The 25453-nt window shown below is 41.3% G+C and overlaps 1 protein-coding gene across 2 annotated transcripts in view; it reads right to left on the minus strand.

Annotated features, from left to right (window-relative positions):
- BMPER (BMP binding endothelial regulator) overlaps nucleotides 1-25453 on the minus strand; it is a 259931-nt gene that overhangs the window by 79802 nt on the left and 154676 nt on the right. For both annotated transcript variants that reach the window (XM_060156029.1, XM_060156031.1), the window contains exons 9-12: nucleotides 24829-24969; nucleotides 22618-22722; nucleotides 18663-18708; nucleotides 2664-2993 (exon numbers count right to left, since the gene is read on the minus strand). In XM_060156029.1, the coding sequence (XP_060012012.1) occupies nucleotides 2664-2993; nucleotides 18663-18708; nucleotides 22618-22722; nucleotides 24829-24969 (622 nt within the window). The remainder of the gene's footprint in view (nucleotides 1-2663; nucleotides 2994-18662; nucleotides 18709-22617; nucleotides 22723-24828; nucleotides 24970-25453) is intronic.

Raw genomic sequence — 25453 nt, forward strand, 5'->3', positions numbered from 1 at the left:
TATATATATATATATATACTCTAGGTTCATCAAGTGTAGAGCTCTACCAAAAGTAAAATAAAAAGTCGCACTCCCACGTTAATGCTTTCAGGTGGATCTGATGTAACTCTTTGAGGTGGAGTTGATGAAGTGAACAGGCGGCAGAAAGGAAATATTTTAAGTGATTCGCTAAGTGCCAAGAGTTGGGGTGGGGGTGTGTGTGACAGGGGCGAGCAGAGCTTTCTCAAGCTACTGAGCCTTGTTCTGTCTTCTGTACTACCCCAGTTGTTATTAGGAATGTAGCTATAGCCTAATTCCACCCAAGCTACACGGCCACCTGTGCTCCTCTGGCAGACAATTCCATCATGAAGTGCTAAGTCTATAAACCACAGGGCCACAGAGCCATTCTTCCCCATCTCCCATCTTCCAGCTGCAGGCTTGATTTAAGCTGCTATTTTGAAGAAGGTACCCTTTGATCACATGAGCTTATGAAAACAAATTATGGAGGAAGAACAAACACTCAAAGGATATACTGTGATATTTTAGATAGGCAATCAATAGGTAATAAAAAGAAAATATCCCTAAGGGGTAGTACAAACTGAGATTGGTAGACCAGAGTGGAAGAGACCATTGTCTGGAAATGGAATTGTTCCATTCAATGGATAATCGCGAAGCAAGTTTAGTGCCCAAAGAAATACAGTTCCTCCCTAGCAAGCAGAAAGCTTGTGCGCTCCGTGTAATACAGGAAGCTGTTCAGCTGGGTATTAAGGGCACATAAATTACTTGCATCATGGCAAGAGAGACAGAAAAAGAAAAGAAATTGTAAAACTGAGTTCAAGGCCTAGAAGAGTTAAATTCACTATCCTAATTATGGTATTTATGATATATTATTGTTTTCTTAGCAGCCTCATCCTTGTGGTCATATTTGCCATGTGAAATCCTTACAAAGAGTACACTTATTCCGTAAGGTATTGTCAGCTGTGACAGGAACAGTATTGAAACTCCTCAACTGTCAGTAATATCTGAATATGCAGAATCCCTTTGAGTATTGGGTTGTAGATGACTAATAATTTCCATATCAGTAGAATCCACTGTGTTCACCTGGCTTGCAAACAGATAAGCAAGGTGCTTCTAATTATAACTGTGTAATAATGGGTCATTTTGTGTACATTCTACGTGAAGCCACAAACTGTTGCTTCCTTCAAAGGGATGAGCTGAGGCCTACATGTGCGGAGTGGCATGTCATCTGAATGCGACAACAGGTGTCTGAATTGTCTGGGGTGGATTAATCCCTCTAACATTGAATGAACAGAGCTCTTCACATCTACCACTGTCACAGTGAACAATGGGAATCTTCCCTTCTTTATAGAATGTCCCAATACATTAATATTTAACATTTCTTAAATAAAAGCTCCCTGGGCTTCTCCTTGGCTTCCTGCCTTTGTTTAGCTAAGCTGGCATTCCATCGGCTCAAGTCAATTTACCAAATATATTTTGGCTTGAACAGAAACAATTAACAGGGTTCTGAAGGTGCCGTGGAGAACAGTCTCTGCAGTCCCTCAAAAGTGCCTGCTCTATCAAATGTTTCCCTTTCAACCCATATTAGCTAAAGAAACTGGAATCCAATTGATGTTTTGACATTGTTAAATTCTCATCAGTGCAAAAAGTAAGAAATATGCTGATTTCCTCAAGTATCGTGCTTAAAGAAATAGCATATGCCAGGAGGACATGCAGTTCAAAATCCAATTGACAAACAATATGCATTAACCAAAGGCAGCATGGAAGGAACCATACATGATATAATATAAACTGTGTAAATGAACTGAATTCATTCTTTGGGGCTGAGACTGAAGGATTGATTTCTGCTTCTAAGATGCCTCTCTAAGGCAGCACCTCACAGACAAAAATTTGAGCCTCACTGAACGCCTAGGAGTAACCTACTAGCAACTATGAACAGTTTGGCCTAGGGGGAATGTATCTGCCCCTGGAGGGAAAACACAGAGTCCAGGGGGCCTCAGGCAACATGTGATGCTGAGAAAAGGCCTCAGCGGCCAGCTACCTGTGCCCACGGCTGGGGGAAGTGCTTTCAGAGCAAGCATCCTAAGTGTCCTCCAGCAGAAGCCAGTGGTTCTACCCCTCAACTCAATAAGCATCCTGCCCCAGGTCAAGAATGGACAGGACTGCTGGCCACACAGTCCACCATCTGCACTCCCATCTTCACACCCACACTTTTGCAGTTTGCTTTTGAGGAGTCCCTCCTTCTTGGACAGATGCTAACAAGGAAACACTCTTTCTCATGGATGTGAGACTGCACATTACTGGCTGAGCTGGGAAAGACACAATTCCAAGCTAGACATCAATGGCCTAAAGTAGCAACAAAACATGAGAAAGGGGTTATTTGGAGAGAACCACCGCTATGTCTGGAATGAGGATGGAAAGGCACTGGATGTCGACAGATTGCAAGACTGGTGTAACTAGCATCGGACTGCAAGGCTCCTCGGTGTGCAAATTTCTCCAGCTGTTTTGTGGCACCTCGGGTGTGCAGCCACACCTGCGGCTGGAATACTGCTCTGCCTCTGGTTTTCCTCCGTGGAGGAGGAGCAGCTGCAGCTCCTGAGCACAAGTTGGTGAGACAGAGGGAAGAGCCAGAGGTACAGAGAAGGCCCGTGCTTCTAGAAGCCCACCTGCTTTGGTCGTCACTTTCAAGAGGTAGCCATCCAGGTCGATGTGAAACTGCGGCGCGTGGCAGGGCAGCGCGATGCGCGAGCCGTTCCAGCGCACGGTCAGGTGCTGCTGGAGGCTGACGGTGCCGGCGCCCAGCACCAGGTCCACCGACTTGGTCCAGGAGAAGGAGCGGGTCCTGCGCGCATCGTTCTTCACCAGCACCTGAAAGGGCGAGGCAGGGGAGGAGCAGTCTTTTGTCAAAACGTACTGACACGTCCCCTGAAAGTTAAATGTCCGTCCGTCAAAAGTGTTGTAGTGGGGATCTCCGAATACTGTGCAAACGCCAGGCTCTGCGGATGAGTGAGAGACAAAAGCAGGTCATAAACCGAGTGAAGGATTCAAAGAGAAATCAGGGGTCCCTGCAATAAACCTGATAGGGGTACCTGCCAGGTAAAGGGAAGGCCTTAGCAGAGGTGCACTAAGGAAAATCAACTTAAAAGAAAATAAATAAAAAGTCTGGTTGTTCTAAAAGTTTGTACCAAACCTCACAGGACATGTAATACTTCTGGTGCTTTTATACTTAAAAGTTATTTACAACACTTCTGAATTCTTAAAGCATCTCTATTTTAGAGACTTGATATGCTTCTATGGTCTTAATGTCAAAGACAGATAAATGAAACTAGGATAATTTTATAAACAGAACTGGCCTAATTTCATAACCCATATAAACAAGAACAAAAATATAAGTAAAAGGCAGCAACATAAATGACAATACACCAAAGCATTAGTATGGTTTCCATTTAACTGATTCAAAAAATTTGGAAACATGGTATTCTCAGTGTTATCCACGGTCTTAGAAAAGTATTATATTCAATACTCATGTATTTCTAAGTACAGATAAATAGAACTGCCAAACAGATACATGTTTAATATTGTTAAGAACCAAACACGGATAAAGTTGATAGTCTCCGTGTATTTTCTAGAAATACAAGTCTCCTATATTTTGATCTGTGTATCAACATCTAAAGTTGGATAAAGAATCAATTGTAAAACCCATCATTCAGCAAGTTTAAGAAATTCCAATGAATTCATCACTTCAAAATACCACTAATTCAAATACTTATGAGACCCAAGTAAAGTTTTACACTTTAGGGCATTTCAAAGGTTTATACAGAAAACTAAATATCATTTCTTTTTTTACAACAAAATTTGGCATTGATTTGTTTTCCATATAAAGATATTTTATCTGTTTTTAAGAAGGCATAAACAACCAGGAAATGAGAAATTCATTTAGAGAAATTAGCCCACATGATGAAAGAACTAAAATAAAAAGATCGATTTCCAGAACAGGTCAAGAATATGAAACTATCCTATACAAATAATTGCTCTGAATACGTAACAGAAGAAGTAAGCATCAATACAGAAGAAGGATGTGCCAACTGATCTGATGGGACCAACTGGATCCAAGGCAAACATTTGCTTTTAATTTCTAAAATGTTTGGAGAGTAATGTTGTTTTATGATACATTATATCATTTCACATGTCAATTTCACATGCCTCCATATAAATCATACGTATTGGGAATTTCGTAAATTAATTATTGTTCTAAGTTAGCTTTCCTTGTCAACATTTAATAGAGACTCATAGAACAGATTGTTTCCGGTATGTAGGAGAGTTTCAATGAGCAAATACTTCAAGGAATATAAAAAAGGCACTACTTGGGGGAGGAGGGTGGAAGAAAAGGGTGGGAGAGAAAGCTTTGAAAGTTCACCAGCAACAGTTTAATTCACCCGCCATTTCGATTCCTTTCTTATCCTTTTTTATGGTGTTCTTTCCTTGTGACTCCAGTTTTACTCAGTTTGTTGCTCCACACTGTACCCCACCCTCACCTTCTTAATCCTATATCCCCCCAACTAGCGTTCCCACCTATCTAACCACCCCATACTGCATTTTCCAGTCCTTTCTCCATGTGATTACTTCAAAATTGTCCTATCACACATTGCTCTCACAGTTTGACAAATGGAATCCTTCCCTGGGATGAAGATGGTGCTTTTTGGTTGACAGGGAGCAAGGCCGTTCTTTGGGACACCTCAAGTGGCATCAGGAGAATTATAATAGTTCAAAGTTAATGCTACCATGTGCCCCCAAAGAACTAAATGTTAACCTGACCGCCAGATGCACCAAATTCAAGAAAAGGGTTTTTTCAGAGTTTTTAATGCCACATACTTGTCAAGAAAACTCAGACCCAATCAATGCTTTTGAGCTCTTGAGCTTGAAATAGATGGACCTCAGCTGGCAAAGGCCAAGGCACAAGTGAAGGAGCTGCAATTATATTCCTGAGAAATCCTCTCTCAGTTGTAAGCAGGCATAGGGCATGCCTACACCTTCTGCCCGGAGTCTGTAGGGAACAACATACAGCTTCTCCAGGTGTTCTGACCCCAACTGCATCAAAATGACAACTAACAAAAACAGTAACAGCTAACGTTTACCAAGAGTTCACTACATACCCTAGCACTATTCTTCATGCCTACTGATCATGGACACATTGTAGGAAAATGGATATTTAGATTGTCTCCTAACATTAAACAAATAGCTAAGCACTTGGTAGTAAATCCATAAAATGAACTATTATCTAGTCATTGGAAAAGTCTGTAAATAATGTTCATGATTGAAGAAATGCTTATGCCATATTAAGTGAAAAACAGGAAACAAAATTCTATCTATAGGATAATCTTGACTGTGTTAAAATAAATATCCAAACACACACATACCCCAAAATTGTAAACTGAGATTGTTTCTTGGTGGTAGAACCATGAGCGATAATTTTTTTCTTCTGCCTTATGTTTCTGTTTTCATTTTTGTTGTCCCTGTGTTTTGTTTTTAAGAGTCAAGATGTGGGTACATGTAGATAAGGTCAATTATGTGACAAACCAAATCCTCAAAGAAGCAACAGAAAATATACTGCCTATAGAATGGCCCTGGGGCCCTAGGGAAATCTGAGCTTACTCATAGCTGGGCAGGAAGCTGTGAGGGACATCCAGGGAGACCAGGCAAGGGAAATCATGTGTGAGCAGGGCTGTCAGGAAAGATATTTTTCAAGAGGCCACAACTTGTGGAAGAGAAGGGTCTGGAGATCAGGATGATTTTTCTGTATAAGGGCAATATAGAAGAAGCCAACAAAATTTCATGATGAGGAAGATGCCTGAGAATTATGTGTGTCATTTGGGACATTTTTATCACAAACTAATATAATTTTGAAACCTTGGCCCTTTTTCCTGGCACCTCAAGGTCCCCATGCCAGATCCTCGAGGTGTCCATGCAGGAGCAGCGAACACATGCACAGAGAATGACGGAAAGTGAGAGTCTCAGGGTTAAAAAATCTGCCTCGCTGAAAAGGAAAAAAAACTATAGAAACACTTAGGGGACAAAAATGAACACTGTATCCTCATATAATTTTTGCTCAGCAGACCCAGTGAAATGAGTCACAGTCCAAGATGTTCTGATGTCTGGTCACACTCTTCTGGAAAGCCTGGAGTGGCAGTTAGAGCTAAATAAACAGTCCCTTCCATAACTATCCTTGCCTGAATATGTTTAAGTCAGACGATGGAGAGAAAAAGCCAGTTTACAAGCAGTGGTATGTGCTTTCATAGTCTTTTAAGTCAAATTATCAGACGTCATTTTTGTTTTGGTTTGTTTTCAATAATATGTATACAATGTCTAGGAACTGGAAAAAAAAAGAGTAGAATATTAAGAATGTTTTTTTCTCTTAGGTAATCAAATTACGTGTGACATTTATTTTCCTCTTTCTTGTTTATGTGTATATACATTATTATTTACATTTTATTATTTATAATCACTATGTATACTCTTGGAATAAGGACATTTGTTTTAAAAAAATAAAAATACTGGATTAAAACATATCTCTTTGATTTTACCTATTTTAATAAGACAGCTATGAGAATTAATAGAGTCGGGCTGCTTCTGAAAACAAAATTCCAATGTTTTTCTCTTAACCTCATCAAGTACATTTATTTCTCCCATGGGTATATTTACTCTAATAAGATGCCTTCCTTCTGAGAACAGTGATTATTCTCAAAACATCCATCAGCGAAAATTAAGGGAAAATTATACAACCTCATGTCATAAAAAATAAGAGAAACTGAGAAGACTCTAACCCCCTTCCCTCAAAACACAACAAAACAAAAACAGAAAAGCATAAGAATAAAAAAAGTATCATTCACGGTTCCGTCAACAAGAAATAATCACTGTTTACCATTTTGGGGTGTGTGTGTGTGTGTGTGTGTGTGTGTGTCTGTGTCTGTGTCTGTGTTTGTGTACATTTTAACATAGTTAAGATTATCCTGTACGTGAAATTTTATTTCCTCTTCACTTACCGTAAGATTTCCCCAGTTACTAAAGTCACTTTGAAAACACAGAAAATGACTTTCATCCTCAGTCCATTATTCTCTGCAAAGAGAATACCACACTACTACACAGAACAGTACCTTTCCAGAGTAGTGTTCTAACCATGAGGAAGGTCTATCAAATGAAAAACATGGCTTTAAACTTTCCTCAACATAAACTGCAGTAAAACGGGCCCTGTGGGACTCCGGCGCCACTGGGTCATGCAGGGGCTCCTGGGAATCCCAGGTGGGTAAGAGCCATGATAATGCCAAGTTTGGGTCAAGAACCAGGAAAGGCTGGGGTTAGAAACGCTGCCCTGAACACAAGCCCTTATGCTGTTTGTCTAGGCTCCTCCTGACATGATGTAAGCCTCCAATATAAACAGGCTGTGTGTGATCCAGCAGGAACTGAACTTCCCCACACAGGAGGCTCTGGCCTCTCTCAGAGGTGTCCCTGACAGCTGCTGCCCCCAGGGGACCTCAAAGCCAACAGAAGCTCCACCAAGGGGCACCTGGATTCCTTTCAGATTTTACATCCTTGGCTTCTTAAATCAAAACTTAATCTGACTTTACTGTGTGAATGTGGGGTTAGGTCATAGCGGGTTTCTTTCCACCCATCCCTAATCCATGAGACAGACTTACAAATCTACAAATAAAAAGCTCATTTTTTTAAAAAGTTGAGTAGGCACCTGAAAGTAACATTAAAAAAAAAAAAGGTTTGGTAGGGATACTGTTAAGAATGTAAATTTCTTTTCATATAATTTCCATAACCTCATATCCTCACCAACTTCAAACAGAAGAGAACAGGGAGCATCTTTACCTTCGAGATCTAATTCGAACTAAATTTAAACGTAAAGCCGAGACTGACATCCTATTACGGCCTCCCCAGCTGAGCCCAGGGCTTCCCCACCTCTCATCTTGGTTGGTGCAGTGGCCTGTGCCTGCCCCACACCTCAGTTCACAGCACTGGAGTTCATCAGCTCACGTGCCAACCTTCCCCACGCCTCAGCCAAAGTCGCTTCTCTTTCCTGTAAGTCCCCAAAGCAAAACTGACCACACAGCTCATCTTTTCTGGGACTTTTCTTAAATTCAAATACTCTATCTTACAGTCACACTATGTTTTTCAGTTTGAAGGTTAAAAATATGGTCATCATACCCACAGAACGCTTATGATAAATCACTTTCCACCCAACTACAGCTTTTAGTTGTAATGTATCCTCAACTCCTAAAACAGGCCTTAAACTCCTTACACGTAAATTTTGTGTATACTTCTCAGTGCGTGGCACACTGGCTTGTATATTGGGGGAATCTACATTTATGTACATGATAAACGGATTCATCTATGCATTACTCATAGCAATGCCTGGTATAATACATATTAGGTATCAAATATTTGTTAATTGAATGGGTTAATTAATTAAAGAATAAATTTCAGTGGAGGAAAATAAACTGCCCACACTAAACTCACTAAAATATTTAAGTGTAATAAATGGTGTACAGCAGGTAATTCAACAGAATTTTGCTTAATCAAGTAATTAACTGAATAATTAACTAATGCTCTCAGGACAAGGGATTAAGGCTGCAGATGAAATTAAGATTGCTAACCAGCTGACCCTGAGATGGGGAGATTATCCTGGGTATTTATCTCCAGGCAGGATAAATGTTATCACAAGTGTCCTTATAAATGAAGCAAGAAGGCAGGAAAGTGAGTGTCACACAGTGCTGCAGCATGAGAAGGACTCAACTTGCCATTGCTGGCTTTGAAGATGAAAGAAGGCTTCACATCAAGAAAAATGGGCAGCCTCTAGAAGCTGGACAAGGCATGAAAACGGATTCTCCCCTAGAGCCTCGAGAAGGAATGCAGCCCTGCCAATACTTTGATTTTGACCCATTCAGATCCATTTCAGACTTCTGACCTCCAGAACTTAAGATAATAAATGTGTATTGTTTTTAAGACACTAAGTTTGTAATAATTTGTTACAGCAGCAATAGGAAACTAATAAATCTAGCAAAAGTCAAGGCAACTTGGTCTGGAGTGACTAGGTTACACCAGGTACCATGCCAGATGTTTTCCATATTTTCACTATCTCCTTTAATCCTCACTACTTCTCTATACATGGTATATACTATTACCCTAATTTCTTAGCAATGAGTCTGGAGAGGTTTCCTTGTTGCCCGTGGTCACCCAGCCAATAGCAGTAAAGACAGAGTCCAACCCAATCTCTGTGGCTTTGAAGCCAGTGCCTCCCACACCATGACTTGATGTTTCCATTTACACCCTATACCACAGCATCCTACGCAGTCATTGTTGTTAACAAACTGGGATTAGAGAGCTTTGGGGGAATGTGAAGAAATGTATAGACACTCTTCCTTCCAAGTGCACATGAGTATATCCACTCAAATGTAGAGGCTCACAGACACCCTTTCCTAAGACTGATCAATGACCTCCTAAGAGTTCATGAACTTCAGTTTAACGACACCTATCTAGAAGTTAATTAAAAACTGTATTACACGGTTCTCTCATTTAATGTGTTTACATTTCATCTCCCCAACCACATTACAAGTTCCTAAACTCAGGGTCTGTATCAGCTTTTTATCCATGTCCTCCAGGGCACCTTCCAGAATGCTGGAAACTCATTGGGTGTTAATACAAACTTGTTATAGAAGATGCATTTTTGCCACTCTGTCATCCAAGCTCTGACCTTAAAATGTCTGCCCTCTTTAAACTAGAAATTGCTATCTATCAGTAAAGAGGACTTCTTACCTGAGTGAAAAGATGGGTTTCACATCTCTAAATTAACCTATCTTCCAGCTTTAAAGCCACCTTAGAGCTTTGTGAACATTAAGTAAGTTGCTTAGAAGAGAGCCCTGGGTTTGAATCCCAGTCTTGCTACCCAATGACTACAAAAACATGCGCACACTACCTGTATAACCTCAGTCTGTTCACCTGTAACATGAGTTGAAGAACAACTACTCTGCAGGGTGGTTATAAAGACAAAGATAGCATTGCAAAAGTGCCCAAAGTATAATAGATGCTTAGAGAGTAGTCATTATTAGTTGTATTATTATAAATGCTATGCAAATCTAGCAAGTAGATACCCACTGCCTGCTGAAATAGGGCTGGATAAGACTGTAACATACTTATAAAATGTAAATATGTTGAAAAGACAATGTGAGTTTAGTTCATCTATAAAAGACATACAAATGTAGATTTGGGGGTAGAATGGAGTAAGCTGCTAGACCAAAAGAAGAATGTTAACAAAGTCGTGGACATGGGAGAGAAGGCAGCTTGCACAAGAATAGCAGGAGACTGATCTGCCCAGAGTGGGTAGTTGCTTCAGGAGATGTAAGACACCCAAGCCGTCTAAATAAATTGGCCTGAGATTTATTGCCAGCCTGAGAAGTTTAAATGTATTCCAGATAACCAGCATTTCTTAACATGTTTCCTATGAAACATCAATCCTGCCTGTTACTCTGCCAAAATAAGTAGAAATAAAAAAACCTCTGCAGCCCAAATTAGCTTGGGAGGGACTCTACGCTCCATCATCCTCCTGCAAGTCTACCCTGCACATTGGCATAGAAAGGGCTCTGCGAATTCTGCAGTGAGGAAACAAATTTCAGTTTACTTGACCCAGCATTTCCCTAATGTATTTAATAATAGAACCTTGTTTTGAAAATCTTATTCATTACTATCCCTCAGCACTAGAGTTTTATAAAACAAACTTTGGGAAATTCTGAGAGAGACCAGTGAAGGAAGCCGGTATTGGTTTCGTGAAAGCCAAGTTTGGATTCCGACAGTGGTATGCAGAAGGGGCCGACGGAGAAAAGACAGAGTTAGTTGCAGGCAATAGGATGAGGTTCTGGCTGCCGTGGGAATGGGAAAGAAATTATTTATTAGAAAAAACACGCAAAGAGACAATCAACCAGACCTGATGACTGATTATCAACAAGGGAGAGAAATGCCCAAAGTATGAGAAATAACATTAAGACTCAAAACCTGTGCAGCTGGGATAAAGGGGGTGCCAAAATTCAGTCAACAGATAGGGGCTGGAAACAGCCACTGATCTCTCCATCCAACTCCCAACCCAGATAATTTACAGAATCAAAGGTAGCAACTGTTAATCAAATTCAAATACATTCCTTTGTGAAAGAAGAATGTACTCTCCAAAAAATTTAGAAGCTGAGACGTACCATATTCATATCTTGTCAAGAAGTCCTATGTTAAGGACCTGGAAGTTTGGACAAATGTGAAACCAAAATGAGAGAGTAACTGCAGATGCAGGCAGGGCTGTGAGCTCACAGGATGAAAAGGTGTAAAGTAAAAGCAGAACAGATGTGTGTACTAAGGAGAGATATGAAAGGGCAGAGCAGAGGAAAGGAGCAATGGTTGGGGGTGGAGAGCATTAACCAAGAAGGGGACTGCGATAAGGAAAAGGATGATACTACTCATAAATATGAATTTCACATCAAAGGGAACCACCGAGTGCAGCTAATGAGTCATATCTCCAAACTCCCAAAGAAGGTTACAATTCAAGTATTGTAATCCAAAAAGCTGAAGAGGTGAAGTGACCTCAGAAACATAGATAAGGTTTTAAAAGGTGAGCAAATACAACTGCTCTCAAATAGAAGCCCTTAATCATGTACAGAAGAAAGAAATTGGCAAACTTCATATATATTTCGCAGTAAACCTCCAAAATGAGTAAAAATGTAGTCAACAAAGAACATATAATAGTGCTTAAAGTTTGGGCTTTGGAGTCACATGGACCAGGCTATTGGCTGACCTCACCTTATTTAATTTCTCAGACCCTCAGATCTCTCATTTGTAAAATGGGTATAACAATAGCTTCCACTGCATGGATCATTGTGAGGATTAAGTGACAGAATGCACGGAGAGCATTTATCACAATGCCTGACACAGATTTACATTCAATAAATCGCGGCTGGTAATAGGAGCAATTGTAGTGGCAGCAGAGTAGCAATTTTTTGTTGTTCTTATTTGATTCAGAGGAGATGTGACCTCCAGAGAGGTATAAATCTGCCTCAGCTTTGCATACAGTCATGTGTAATTTATTATACAGTTCTTCCCACAAAGTATACTTCTCAGAGTTTGGGATTTGTATTCTTTGTTTTGTCACTTAGGGGTATTTTAGGTGCACCACTTTTAAGAGGTTTTGGTCACAAGTTTCTTTAACAACTGGGTATTTGCATCTTCCTTGAGATTCAAGATGGCAGCCTTGGCCAAATGTGCCAGATGTCTAATAATGAATTTATACATCTCTTTATGTATAAAGATATATTCTTTCAAAATTAGGCAAGAGAGTAACTTTTAACTGAATGATTTAATTATGGTATATCTGTATTAAGAATACTTTCCCAAGCAAAAATCCAGGGAGGCCATATGATATTACAGAACGAATACTGGAGAAGGAGGTAAAAAAATGCAGGTTTTCATCGTAGCTCTTCAAGTTAATACTACTGCGAGCCTCAGTTTCCTCACCTAAGAAGTAGAAAGGTTGACCTCATAGTTAAGGTCCATTCATTTATACAATTCCATGATGCTAAAATGATGATGAGCTTGACTGGCAGAGCAATTCTGCTCTTTCTTACTCCCAATGGAATTTATACACAGTGATTTCAAACTTAAAACTATATGTATTTTATCACTGTAAGTAAGAAATTTTGGGGAGATCTTCACTTACTGCTGGAAATACCTCCACCTTGAGTTGCCAGAAGGAAAAAAATACCTGGAAAAATGAGCGGACATGGAAAAACCACGCCAGTTTGAGTCACCAACTGTTCTGGACCTGAGCAGAAAGGTGGAGGTGTTGCCAGGTAGATGAAAACGTGGGCACTTGAGTCTACCTTTCTCCCTGGGTGGCGTGGAGGGAAACACTATCAAATTGGAAACTCTTCCTAAAATCCTGCTCCAATCTCTAATCCCCCCCAGTTGTAAAGCCCTTCAGACCTTCTCTTCCCATCCTAACTGCACCTGGTTGTCAAACTGAACAAAATGACTAAGAAGTCAATGGTAGAAACTCCAGCCCAGGCCCTGGGGCCAGACTTCATTGGAGGAATTTGGGCTCCACTACCTACCTTGGGCATCGTTCTTAACCTCTGAGCCTCAGTTCCCTCAGCTGTAAAATGGAGCTAATAACATTTCTTGACAATGAAATGGATGTGAGGATCAAAAAAGATCAAAGATAGCCCAGGACAGTGTTCGGGCTGTTTATTAATATAAATAAATATTAGTTGCTGCTGCTATTACAATGACTGCCATTATTGTTCCATGATGATGATTGTTAACTAAACAGTCAGAACTGAGGAAGTTACTAACACCCTGTAGAAACTGACAATACGTGGTGGATAATAACCCCTAATAACCTCAGGCTCCTCCAACTTTGCATCAATTTACAGCCAGAACATTGAAGGTAACAGTATCCCGTAGAACAGAACTGCAAATAAAATGGAAAACAAACCGATTTCCTCACACCCTTCCAATGCCGCTTTTGCCTGCGTGGGGTTTCCCAGCCGCCGCGTGCGGTACAGTTGGGTTTTATTTGCCACCCTGTCTGCTGGTTGGGCCTTGGGAGCTGTGACAAACCCACCTCCAGATGCTGGAGGCTAACTTCAGTGGCCACTTAGCTTAACACCACCTCCTCCTCCTCCTCCTCCTCCTCCTCCTCCTCCTCCTCAGCAGGGCTAAAGTCAACACCACAAATTCTTATTCTACAAGCATCTTGAGCTCCGGTTTCAAATTTCCTTGCTTTCCTGAGTTAAAGACAGACTCTTGGCGTTAAGGGACCTGGAGTTGCTTACAGTCTTGGAGGCTCAAACACAGAATTACTAATTTGCGGAACCTCTGTCAGTGGAGATTTCTCATAAAATGGGCCCTAAGGTCACTGTTTCATTAACTTGTTGCATTCCCCTTCTTACAACCACTCTTTAATTGGAGATCGCTGTAGGGATGCTCAGGGACTTAAAAAAGGTGAGCTAAGACCAGGCAGGGCAATTCCACCGTGCCCGTGGTGGGTGCACGCAGCAGGCAGGGCCCCTTTCGGACAGCAGGCACCCCAGTGCTGGGCACAGCTGGAAATCTAACCCTTGGGGGTTTTAAAAAGTCACCTGGCAACTGTGAGCCTCCTTGTACCCTGAGTTGCTGAAATCTGATATTTCCTGTTACTTGTGGGACATGTAGTTGAGGTTATTTCAATTAAAAGCACATCTGTGCTCAGAATACCCTACCCTCCTCTGTGTTACGTAATCGTGAACTTGGTTTTGGGGTTGGGATTCTGATGATGAGGATTGATGTAGCTACAGGCACAGCTTAATGAATCTATAAGACCGGAGATGGGGCATCAATGTCTGGACTGCCTTTGGTTGCCTCTGGTCTTGTAGATGGTTAAGAGAATAAATTCTTTCTCAAAGTCAGTCTCTCTTTCCCTCCCTCTCTCTCTCTCCACACACACACACACACACACACACACACACACACACACACCAACACACACACACACACCAACACACACACACACCTCCCTCTTTTATCAGGGAAAACTTTGCCACTAAGTACCATTTCCATGTCTGAAAACAGACATTCGGCCAGCAAAGAATTTATCTGATTCAGGTCTCTGTTGGGTGGCTAGGTCAAGATTCCACCTACTGTTTGCCAACACACAGTAAGATAACATTTCACACAAACCAAGTGCTATACATACAACAGACAGTGGTCTTCTTGGCCCCCAACTCATGATCCCATCACACTCAACTCAGGGAAAGCAGGACTCGCTTTAGGCTATAGCTCATACTTTGGCAGGAAACAGCATTTGCACCAAAGCTTTATAAAGTTTGTTTAGCTCACTTCAAATATTTTACTTTAAATAAATCATCTAAACAAAATTTAATTCTTTTCAGTTGGAAAGAGAGAATGTCCCATGTTATTAAAAGACAGCAGTCCTTTTCATACTTCCTTCAGGTCTGATTTTAAAAGGACTTTTTTTTTTTGATAGAATCATCATTGGCCTTTCAGACCAACCCAAAGACTACTGTACTATAAGGAATATAACAATGTTGTGCCTCAATTACTGCTTATTACCTACAAAATTATAAATTACTGTTATCACTGACTTGCAAGGAGAAGACTAAAAATGTTCTACACGTTTACTTCGAGTTTTCTCTTCACTATTCCTTTCAGAGGTCTGAGAGAGCCCGAAACACTACCAAGACAGATTAAGCCAGTCAATAAAGCAGGAATTCTGTGGGATTTTAGAAACAGACAAGGCAATGTCACTGTTGGAAACAATGCAACACTCATCTTACTGCAGATAACCAAAGTAAGTTTTAGATCTGAAGCTATGTAATCAGTCCATTTTATCTGTGTATGTATGTATATATATCTATCTAAGTATTTATTCCTGTCTCCTTCCAAAAGCGGATTGGAAGTAGTTTACACACATACATGCTAAATAATCCAAAACACATAAAGGTAGTAGACATATAAGACAAAGTCAGGAGAAAGTTTATTACTCAAGAACCACATGCTGTTAGAGATGGGGCACAAATTTATTTCTAGCTTCCTAGCAACTAAAGCAAAGATGGTTTAGTTGACGTGAATCGATCGAGATATAATATGCCTTTACAATTTTTTTCTAGGGCTAGGCAATGAAAATATAGAAATACATTCAATTAAATCCAGAGGCTTCTGCTCTTTTTTTTTTTTTTTTTCCCACACCGTGCAGCATGTGGGATCTTAGTTCCCCAACCAGGGATCGAACACGTGACCCCTGCAGTGAAAGCAAGGAGTTTTAACCACTGGACCACCAGGGAAGTTCCCCCACCCTGTCACTTTTTACATCAGCAAAGGTCAGCCTCACTTTACCCTCCTGCTTCATCTAATCACTGTCTTAAGAGTCAAGTTACTGTTACTAGTACCACAGGTGTTTATTTCTGGATTCACCTACACTGTTACCCCTGTTTGCAGTACCAATGCTTCTCAACCAAGGGTGATGTTGCTCCCCAGGGGACTTTTGGAAATGTCGGGAGATATTGCTGGGATGCTACTGGCATCTAGTGGGTAGAGGCCAGAGATGCTGCTAAACATCACACAATGCACAGGACAGCCTCCACCACAAAGAGTTGTCTGGCCAAACTATCAGCAATCCTGAGGTTGAAAACTCTGCAGTAACTAATGGGGTATATATGTGCACGTGTGATCTTGTTTGAATGAGACAGAAATTGGTCATTTTTCTGGTTTTAGAACACACTAACCTTAGTTTGGACTTCAACCTTCATTTGTCTACTCTAGGAACCCATATACCAGAAGAACTGTCATAATTGACGTAGGAGGAAAAAATGAGCTCTAAGGTTTGTTCTGGATCCTGGGTATAATGACAAAGGAATTTCAAAATAGGAGGTCTTTTGGCCGCAGCTAAAGGACATTGGAATAAGTCTACCTGAATGTGCTATGAAAATCTGGGCATTGCTTAAAAAAACTGGAAGTCATCCCATCTCATAACTCGATCTGAATAAATAAACCTCTACAAATAGAATGTGTTTTACAGCATTGATGGAAGAACTGCTGGAGAGCAAGAGAGAGTAAACAGATGGAAAGAACACCAAAGGAAACTGAGACATCACCATCTGATGATATCATCTCGATCTGGACCAAGAACCACACGCCTGGGCTCTTCCCACACTGACCTGCTGGACGCAGGTGCACAGAGTCAGTGATCTCCCTGGTGCCCCTCCAGCTGGGTGGCTTCTCCCTTGCCAACTTGCCTCTCTCAGTGACAGAAGTCACAGACTCATTCACATGTACAACATTTATATTTACAATACAATGTACAACACATGTACAATAAATATTTAATATCACCAGTTACAAACTTGATTTAGTTTCATCACGCCCATCCTTCTATGCTTCTTTTCTTTCCTTTTTGTTTTCTAATAAGCCACCAGTATTCTATATTTGGAAAGTCTAGCCCATAGTGGATAAACTAATAATGAAATGTAGCTTTCCTCTCAACTATCTCAATAATCATCCTTCTTGATTCTTGCAACATAAAGTCAGGTAATTCAAGATTTAGGCTGTTTCTGTACAAGACTTGCCATATGTTTTTATTACGCTGATAAGCAGTGTTCCTGCCTGACAGCAGTGAGATGGGCAGATGTAACATATCTGTGTTCATGCAAATCGAAAGGGTCAGCTAGAAGATCTGAGGAGTTCATTAAAGTCTGTCTCTGCTTCAACTAGGAGGTACTTTCTAGGGAAATGCAAACATCTTCATCGACATGGATACAGAGGAAAACTTCATCAATTTAGACTCGACTCTGCTCATCCAAAAAGGAATGAAGCTGGAAGCGGCCTCCAAACCATCCCTAAACAAAATTTCCTCAGAGAGTCTCTGGGAAGATGATTAAATATAATAGTTTATACACATGTTTTAAGATCAACTGGTGTGTTAATCATAGCTAATTCTTCTTTCTGCATAATTCCGAGGCTCTACTAAGTCATACTTGGTTGGCCTCCTTTGAGTTATTTTATGTACTTCCTTACCTTTACAGAAAAATTCTTTTATTAAATCTATAATTTAATTTTCATTAATTCAGCCAGCACTTTCATCCAGTGTATAGTGTATAATTGTCTAATATCTCTCAGTCTCAAAAAATAGTGAGATATAGATATGTATGTGTATATATATAGTAATATATGTATATATGGTAATATATACAACGAACCTATGCATCCATTGTCTAAATGGGAATGCTTGTTCCCATGTGAAAGCTGCTTTTCAATTGTCATCAAAGCCCACTTCTCTAAGCCTAAATGGCTCAAAAATACCTTCTAATAGACTCCATGGCTTGGTTAATCCTGCTTATCATACTAATTTGACAGTGACATTATGAATACTCCTCCTTTAACAAAACACTTCAGAAAGCTATCTTGAAAGCATATGAATGTGAGGGGACTAACACAGTGGTTTGCTAATAGATGTGGGCATGCCTACATGTGGGGATGACATTAAATCTGTTGCTATGCTCTCTGTACAGTCCCAGATGGCTTTCAGAATAAGCCATGTTAGAGAGAACCTTCAACAGCTCAGTAAAAAATAACAGGATGGCCAAACCACTGCCAACCTAATGAACTCTTGTTTTCTCTCTACCAACAGCAACAGGGGATGTGTCCAAGAGAAAGGGCAAACGGTGGGGGTGAGGGAGGAAGAAGAGCAGCTGTTTGGCTTCATAATGATAGAAGGAAAATCTCTCCTAGATTAAATATAATGTTTGGTTTTACTGGATATCATTATCTTAGCCGCTATGACTGCAAATGCTATTAGCAGTTAAAAGGCACATGAAGTTATCTGGTCCTTCCTAAAACCTCATCAGACCGTTTGTCTTCTAAATTTCTCAGAGCAACAAATTCCAGCGGAAACACCTACATTTGTCTCAGTTGTGCTTCTGTTCGAGGATTACCATTGACTTAAATTATCTGTAGAAAGATGAGATGATCCCAACCTAGACCTACAGAACTAAAACAGGCTGAAAACTTAAACCACTGTTTTCCTTGTTGCACTATAAAATGCAAAATAAATATTAATAGCATATTTTTAACAAACTTACTTTCAGTGCAAATAGGACAGCATCCTTTCCTGTTGAGAATTTTACCCTAATCAAGAGAAAAACAAATAAGATTTCAGTGTTAAGAAACAGGGTCTGCTGAGGACAAAACTCTTTTTTAAATCTAATACCAGACAAACCAATGAAATCAGTCCCAGCTGTATTTGAACTCAATGCCCAGATGGTGATGATGGTGGTAAAAATGAAGTTTCAAGTATCAGGTTCTATGGCCAGGCAGAGTCATTCAGAAAGCTTTCCTGTTTTTATCCTCTGAGAAATACAATATCTAAAGGCCTCATTGGTGTGATTTTTCTCACATGGAGCGAAGATGGAGACAGTCTGGATTCCACCTTTTCACTGATACCCAAATCTAGCCCTCTAGAGACCAAGTACACATACATAGAAATGGGAATTGGCTGTCAAGCTATCAATCCATGCAAGGCCTTCATTCTGTCTTTGCTTATTGGAAGGGCCCAAAAATAAACAGTAACCCAAGCTTGGGCCTATGCATATGAACAATATCTGTGCTACGGATCAAATTCAGTCTGATTTCTTCTTTCAGAAAGCAGTATGCTATCCCTGTTAAGTCACTATTATGTAGTCAAAGCCAATGAGGCTGAGGGTTTTGAAATCCTGAGTAATTTTCCATTACCTTTCTGGAAATACAGTGTAATCTCCTCTACTGCATTTCTTTCAATTTTTTGTTGATACTTGACATTTAAAGGAAGAAGCATATTCTCAGGACCCTTATCAGAGAATGGATCTTTCTTATCTCTGACTCAGTGGAATCACAGGGAAAAAGAAATGTGGAAGAAGATTAACATTTAGGAAGCACATGCTATGGAACAAACATCCTACTAGATATTTCCCCTAGGTTATCTAACATCAGGTTAATTGTAAGGATTTTATAAGTTAATATTAAGGACATATTAGGGTTTAATTACTATTATGTTATTATAATCTGTGTTAAGATGCACAAGAATTTTATGAGCTGAGCATTTTCCTTCTTATAGATGAAGAAATTGATGTCACGCAATACAAGGGTAGTAGGACCCAAAATCAAACCTGATTTTGTGTGACTTTATAGGCCCCGTTCTTTCCACTCCAGATTTTTTTTTTTTTTTTTTTTTTTTTTTGCGGTACGCGGGCCTCTCACTGTTGTGGCCTCTCCCGTTGCGGTGCACAGGCTCCGGACGCGCAGGCTCAGCGGCCACGGCTCACGGGCCCAGCCGCTCCGCGGCATGTGGGATCTTCCCGGACCGGGGCACGAACCCGTGTCCCCTGCATCGGCAGGCGGACTCTCAACCACTGCGCCACCAGGGAAGCCCTTTCCACTCCAGATTTTTAAGATGAGAGAGGTCTCATCTTAATCTTTAAGAGAACTTAACATTTATTTGGTATCTGCTATATAGTAGAAAGAATGTTATACGTTCTTCTTACTTTATCTCATGTATGCTTCACAACAACCCTCTAAATATAGATGCCCCTTTCCCATCTTTATAGGAAACTAAGGAAACAGACCACAGAGAGGTGGCCCAAGACTTCTGTCAAGGCCACACACTGGTTTACTACCTGTCAGTTGCATCAGGAATAGATTTAGGTACTTAAAAAAAATCATACTAACCAAAAATAAACCAAGACACTAGTTGATTATTGAAGAATTAGAACCATGTCTGATTCATTTTTGCATCAGCTAAGCCTTAAAAGGTACATTAAAGGCTATGACAAGTTTGAATGAGACTTAAAACTGGCAGCCCTCCCATGGCTGGGGCACCATGACAATTTTATGGCCAAGAGGCCATCTGTTTCTATTTGGCACAGAGGTCTCCTTCGGCTTCTCGTGACTGAAAACAGTTGAGGACAAAGCCAGAGGAGGTTGGCTCAGGCTGATGGAATGATAGTACCAGAGGGTGGCATCAGGTACGCTAACAGAACGGAGCAGAGCTGTATAAACCAAGTCCTCAACAAAGGGTGACTATGATTCCCTACATCTGCACCTCGACAGAAACAGCCAGCTCCCTTCTTCAGGAAGTGAGAATGGGGCTGGTCAGATCACTAAATTAGGCAGGGAATAAATCAAGTGCAAGCTATGAAGTCTGCGCTCCTGAGTTACATGTAACTCGCTGTGGAACTCTGGACCTGCTGTGACCTCATCAGTAAGAAGGGTCTAGTAACAACACCCACCTCAGAGGGGTGGTCTCAGCAATAAACAAGATTGGTCCTGTGACTACAGAGAAAGTTTCAGTACATATTAACACTGATGAGATGACAGTGTCATAACGACCTTGTCCCCAGTGGAACCCTCAGTCCCTCTCAAAAAAGGCACTCCTTTGCCCCTGGGGGACTGTCAGGGAGGGAATCCAACCACAAAATTCTTTTTCAACAAGGCACGCATACTTCTGGAAAAAGAGATGTGTAGTAGCCAGGAAGGACAAAGCAGGAATACAGTCTGCTTCTCCAGAAAATTTTTTTTAATTTCCCCAGGCAATGCAGGGGAGGGGAAGTAAGTGTTTAACAGGATTTCCATGGTAGAACTAAGTTATCTTCCAAAGTGCTTGTGCTGGCCCCTGAGGAGGGAAAGTATGAACCAGAGGAATGGTTGGAAAAATGCCTAGAAACAGAAAGGTAAGCCCTGGGGCAGGAGCCGGGCACTGCCTGATGGGCTCTGACAAGCCGAGGAGGGGTGAGGCGGGAACAGGCCCGCCTGGAGGGACGGATGCTCCTGGCCCAAATACGGTCCACAAAGAAGAGACACTAATGAGATGCTGGTGACTGAAAGAGCGTTGACCTCCCCATGGCAAGAGGACAATGAAAACCATCACGCCTGCAGCACAGCCCTCTGTTTTTCTCTTGTAGAATAAGGAAGTCCATTATTACTAACATGTGCTGCCAGAGTTCATTAGCAGCAAGGGTTCCCCGAGGACGGGCAGAGATGATGTGATCCCATTTTTCCCAATGAATATTTATAAGCAGACCATGCTCAAGTCTCCTTATTGTATCTCCTGGTTTTTTTTTTTTTTTTTCTTTTATAGGAGGTTTTCAGTTTTATGTCTGAGGCTTTTTAAAGCAAGACTAATTAGGGTTTTTTTTTTCTTTTTTTTCTGCCCCTTTTATTCAGTTGTGCAATAGCAACAGCTGTTGTTTTTTTGTGCCTCATTTGGCCCTCAAGTAAAAACAGCAACTTTTTGTTTATAATAATAACAGATGTGAATAAAATTAAAAGCTGTCTCTAACAGAGAAGGGAAGACATGTCCTGAATATATGGATGTATTTTTTCATTCACTGGACGGTACTGAATAGGCTTGACATTTTCCCAAAATGCATAAAACCTTGAAAGGTTTCAAGTTGCTGAGGTGAATTCAATGAAGCTCATGCTTTGGAAGATAATGGTTGCTTTATTCAGTGTGCTGGAACTGTGGGTCTCTGAAAAGAGATATTTCCATAATGACGCTATTTCCATTTGGAGCTACAACAGAGGCCAGGGTTAGAGAGGGAAAACTTCAGTAAAGGGGCTGGAGGGTGCTGCTGGGCAGGTGAAACCCCTTGGGAAATTTACTAATAAACAACCACATATTCCTTTGAATGGTTAATGGGAAGAAAATTCTGATTTGAGAAGAGAGAGAGAAAGGAGGAAAATGCAAAGGACGGTTATGATGTTCAACAGAAAACCCAGCAGAAGAAACAAGGGAGCAGATCAAACAGGAGTTGGAGACATTGAAACAAAGTACTGGGAGAGGTCCGTAAGAAATGGAGCAAGGTAAGAGCTATTGTCCCGCTAGGCTACAATCTGAACCATAAAAGCAGAGGAGCAAGCTTTGCAAGGGACATGTGGCTGTTTGCGAACTTGGCAATTTTGGAGGATCCGGATTTTGTGTTCAGAAGGTGGTAGGTGACCATGCCACACACAGGATGGTTCTCAAGATGCTCAGGTAGAGAGAAAGTCAACCTGCACACATACCTGAGGGCAACTGCTGATGGGAACGCACTGCTTCTTGCGACACTCTGTCTTGCCTTTCACACAAGCACAGATGGTGCAGTTGACAGAGGACCACATCTCTCCATCCTACAGGAGAGAGCACAGGATTCTGCTATCAGCTGGAGGCTGATGGGAGCTAATCCAGCAGGCTGGAATTTGTCTGTCAAGGAAAGCATTTCTTACCCTGAGTGATGGATGCCATCATTAGACTAAATTACTCTGAGGTGTTCATCTACATCTAACTGATTTGATAGAAAGATTAGATTGGAGGGTGTGTGTGTGTATGTGTGCATTTCCCCTCCAGGATATAAAAAGAATTCTCCTACATCTAACCAAGTCATATTTGCATCTTGCACCTCCTACATTGTTTACTTAGCTTCACCCTGGGAGACAAACAAGAGTTTTCATACATGATGCAACCACAAGGGTCTAATTTTTCCATCTCATAGGACTGAAATGTTTAAGCTGTCCCAGATGCCAGCAGTTAATTGAGATGTCCGCAGGTGGTTAGTTTATTCCCAGATGTGACATGGTTCTGGCCCACACAGGGCACGAACATGCGAAGAACAGAGGCTAATTCATATGACTCCCATTGCCAGGAGGACACCTGACCCGTAAGCCGTCTGAAAATGTGGAGCCCAGACAGAAAATTCCAAGAGCCATTTGTCCCATGTCCCTGCCTGTCTGATACTCTCTTCCCAAAAAGCTGGGTAGCACTTTGGGACACATTTTCTAGTCCAGAAAGGGCTGTTTGAGGAATTTCTTTGACTCACTGGATTTATAATTGGCAATTGCCGAATGCCCAGTCACAAAAACCCTGCACCTCTGGAGAACATGCAGGAATGTGCATCCTTGTTTGTGAGAAAGGAGATTACAGGCAAAGCAAGGATTCCTTTCTGGACTTATGGATCTAAGCGGCAAATTTGAGTAAAAACAGAAAAACTAGCCCAGATCTTTGATGTTGACTCTTTCCCTTTCTCTTCCTTCTCGTTTTTTGAAGGTATTTTAAGGACTACCTACTCTCCAGTGCCTTTTATTTCTCTGACTGAGTCTGTCTCCAAGAGCATCTGACTACTGCAAATTCTCTGAGTGCACATTTCTAGGACTCTGTAAATTACTTCAGGCCTTGTCTACTTATATGAAAGCACCTTTCTGCGAGGAGCCTGGAAAGCACTTTGCACACAAAACTGTCATCAGAGTGAGCCTACTGCATCTGGAGGCTCTGGAGACAGAGAAAGGCTTTGTGTAAAGTGGACACGTGAGTGGCTCTGGAAGCCTGGTGTAACCACAACACACACACACGACGGCCTTCCCTTAGGCATGACACATCAGGGCTTCTTACAGATGCCGTAAGGATCAAGACTCTCCCTCCACCTCTGCAATAGGAAGTCTAGCTAGGTGCAGCAGGCCTGAGGTGCCTCTGTCTCTGACTTGATTCTGAGGGTCTCGATTCTTATGGTATCCTGAGATGATGCCTTCAGATACAGAGAGACTCCCTCCACCCCTGGGGAAAACAGACTAGACGGGAAGCACTTTGGACAAAGCCAACAATCTTCATCCAGACGTTTAAACGGTGGCTGCACAACTTCCCACCCGGGCTGTTAGAAAACGACGTAAAACATACCTGAGATGGGCAGCAGACAGCCCTTCTAGCTCGGCTGGGGCAGAGCTCTCACCTTTACTCACCTGCTCTGCTGGCCACATACCCTGTGAACATCCTCACCCAAACATCTTCCAAATGAGAAAATCTCTCTTCGAAAAACTAATTTAAGTGGAAAAGTTCTAAAAGAATCAGGGTCTTGGCAAGGAGCACTGAGCATCTCCAACTGCCGGAGATGCCCCTGGGCATTTGGGTACCCGCAGCTGTACCATCCAGGGACATCCTCAGCTCAGCCCCAGCCACTGGCCACCACATTTGGAAAGGGGAATAATGTTTTACAGGTTTAAAGTATTTTATAAAGCAAAAGTAAAGCCAAAGAAAAACACATTTTCAAACAGTTGCTTCTCTGTCCCTGTGTGTCCTTGATTCTAAATACATATGTATATATAATATTGTAATATAAATAAGTACATTTATACACATACACACATGTATATATACAAAAGATGGAATACTGCAATCTGCATTTTGTCAGGAGCTTTTTACCACTCAGTATCGTACAACAGTTCCCATGAGCTTGGCTCGTGACATACCCGGAAAATCTTGTTTCCAAACTTGCACACTTTGATGTCTTCCAGGGGCACTCGTAGAAGGCAGTCCTCACAACAGGCCTCCTCGCCTTTGCTGCATCCACCAGGGTGGGAGCACTTCTTCTTACACACTACAGTAGAGTCCTGGGGGCCGAAAGGCAAACTGGACATTAAAAACGATTTCCACCTCTACCAAACATCCTACCTCGCCTTCCTTTAACAACCCACAACTAACTGCTTTAAAACATATCTTGAAGATACCATATGTTAATTTGTTGCCATAAATCTTTCATTCACTTCAAAATGTTATTTGCTGACTTAGTATCTGGACCAGAAGAAGAAGAAGCTATGTGACATGTGCTCCCCACCTTCCAAGGGTTTATCATTTAATGCTCAAGAGACTGATGATTCTGCTAGAGCCAATGTGTGGCAAGAAGCCCTGGGTCACTGTGGGCCAACAAGCTTCCTTCTTTCTTCCTACCCTTTTCCTCTTTTGCAGCCTTCATTAACTGTGCTCCTTCTGTTCTCCTCCATGGCTTTATGACACCTTCTAGAAGTTTAGTGTAAAGGTTTAGCGTACCTTTGATCAAAGAGTAAAAATTTAGAGCTCATGTTCCATGTCAAGATG

The sequence above is a fragment of the Lagenorhynchus albirostris genome, chromosome 8, assembly GCF_949774975.1.
Source record: "Lagenorhynchus albirostris chromosome 8, mLagAlb1.1, whole genome shotgun sequence".
Lineage (NCBI taxonomy): Eukaryota > Metazoa > Chordata > Mammalia > Artiodactyla > Delphinidae > Lagenorhynchus > Lagenorhynchus albirostris.